The sequence below is a fragment of the Saccoglossus kowalevskii genome, chromosome 14 (assembly GCF_978046115.1).
Source record: "Saccoglossus kowalevskii chromosome 14, keSacKowa6.1, whole genome shotgun sequence".
NCBI classification, from domain to species: Eukaryota; Metazoa; Hemichordata; class Enteropneusta; family Harrimaniidae; genus Saccoglossus; species Saccoglossus kowalevskii.
In genome coordinates, this window is record NC_140654.1 from 28,678,434 (window position 1) to 28,679,035 (window position 602).

At 43.7% G+C, this 602-nt stretch overlaps 1 protein-coding gene across 1 annotated transcript; it reads left to right on the top strand.

The window, feature by feature from the left end:
* Positions 1 to 200: 200 nt before the first annotated feature.
* On the top strand, positions 201 to 602 carry LOC144346444 (uncharacterized). The gene has a single exon (XM_078007197.1). The coding sequence runs from the start codon at positions 201 to 203 to the stop codon at positions 600 to 602; it is 402 nt and encodes a 133-aa protein (XP_077863323.1).

The window sequence follows — 602 nt, forward strand, 5'->3', positions numbered from 1 at the left end:
GAATTTGTGTACCTGGGTGCAACCTTAACAAAATCAGGAGGAGGAATGGGAGACATGGAAAACAGAATTTCAAAGGGGAGAAAGGAAGGAGGCAGCTTAATACAATATGGAACAGTAACAAAATCAAGAGAGCAACAAAACTCAAGTTGTACAAATCGTTGGTGTTGTCAGTGCTGTTATATGGATCTGAAACCTAGAAGATGACAAAAGGCGACGAAAGAAAACTCAATACTTTTCAAACAAAGTGTTTAAGGAGGATAATGAAGATAAAATGGCAAGACAATGTTAGGAATGAAGAACTGCTAACCAGGACTGGGATGGAGAAATTGAGCACTACAGTAATGAAGAGGAGATGGAAATTTATTGGGCACACCTTAAGGGAGGAACCCACAAGCATCTGTAACACAGCATTGACATGGGCACCAGAAGGAAAAAGGAAACGGGGTAGACCCAAAACAACGTGGCGACGCACTGTAGAGAAGGAAAGAAACAAGGCTGGATGGAAGTCATGGGCGGAAGCCAGAGTTGCAGCAGCTGATAGGGCCTCCACCGAACGTCTCCATTCTGTCCTATGTGCCATTAGGCATCTGGAGGATAGGTAA

Bases quoted from the DNA above. Each gene is read 5' to 3' on its own strand.
- LOC144346444 (XM_078007197.1), top strand. From the start codon at position 201: ATGACAAAAGGCGACGAAAGAAAACTCAATACTTTTCAAACAAAGTGT.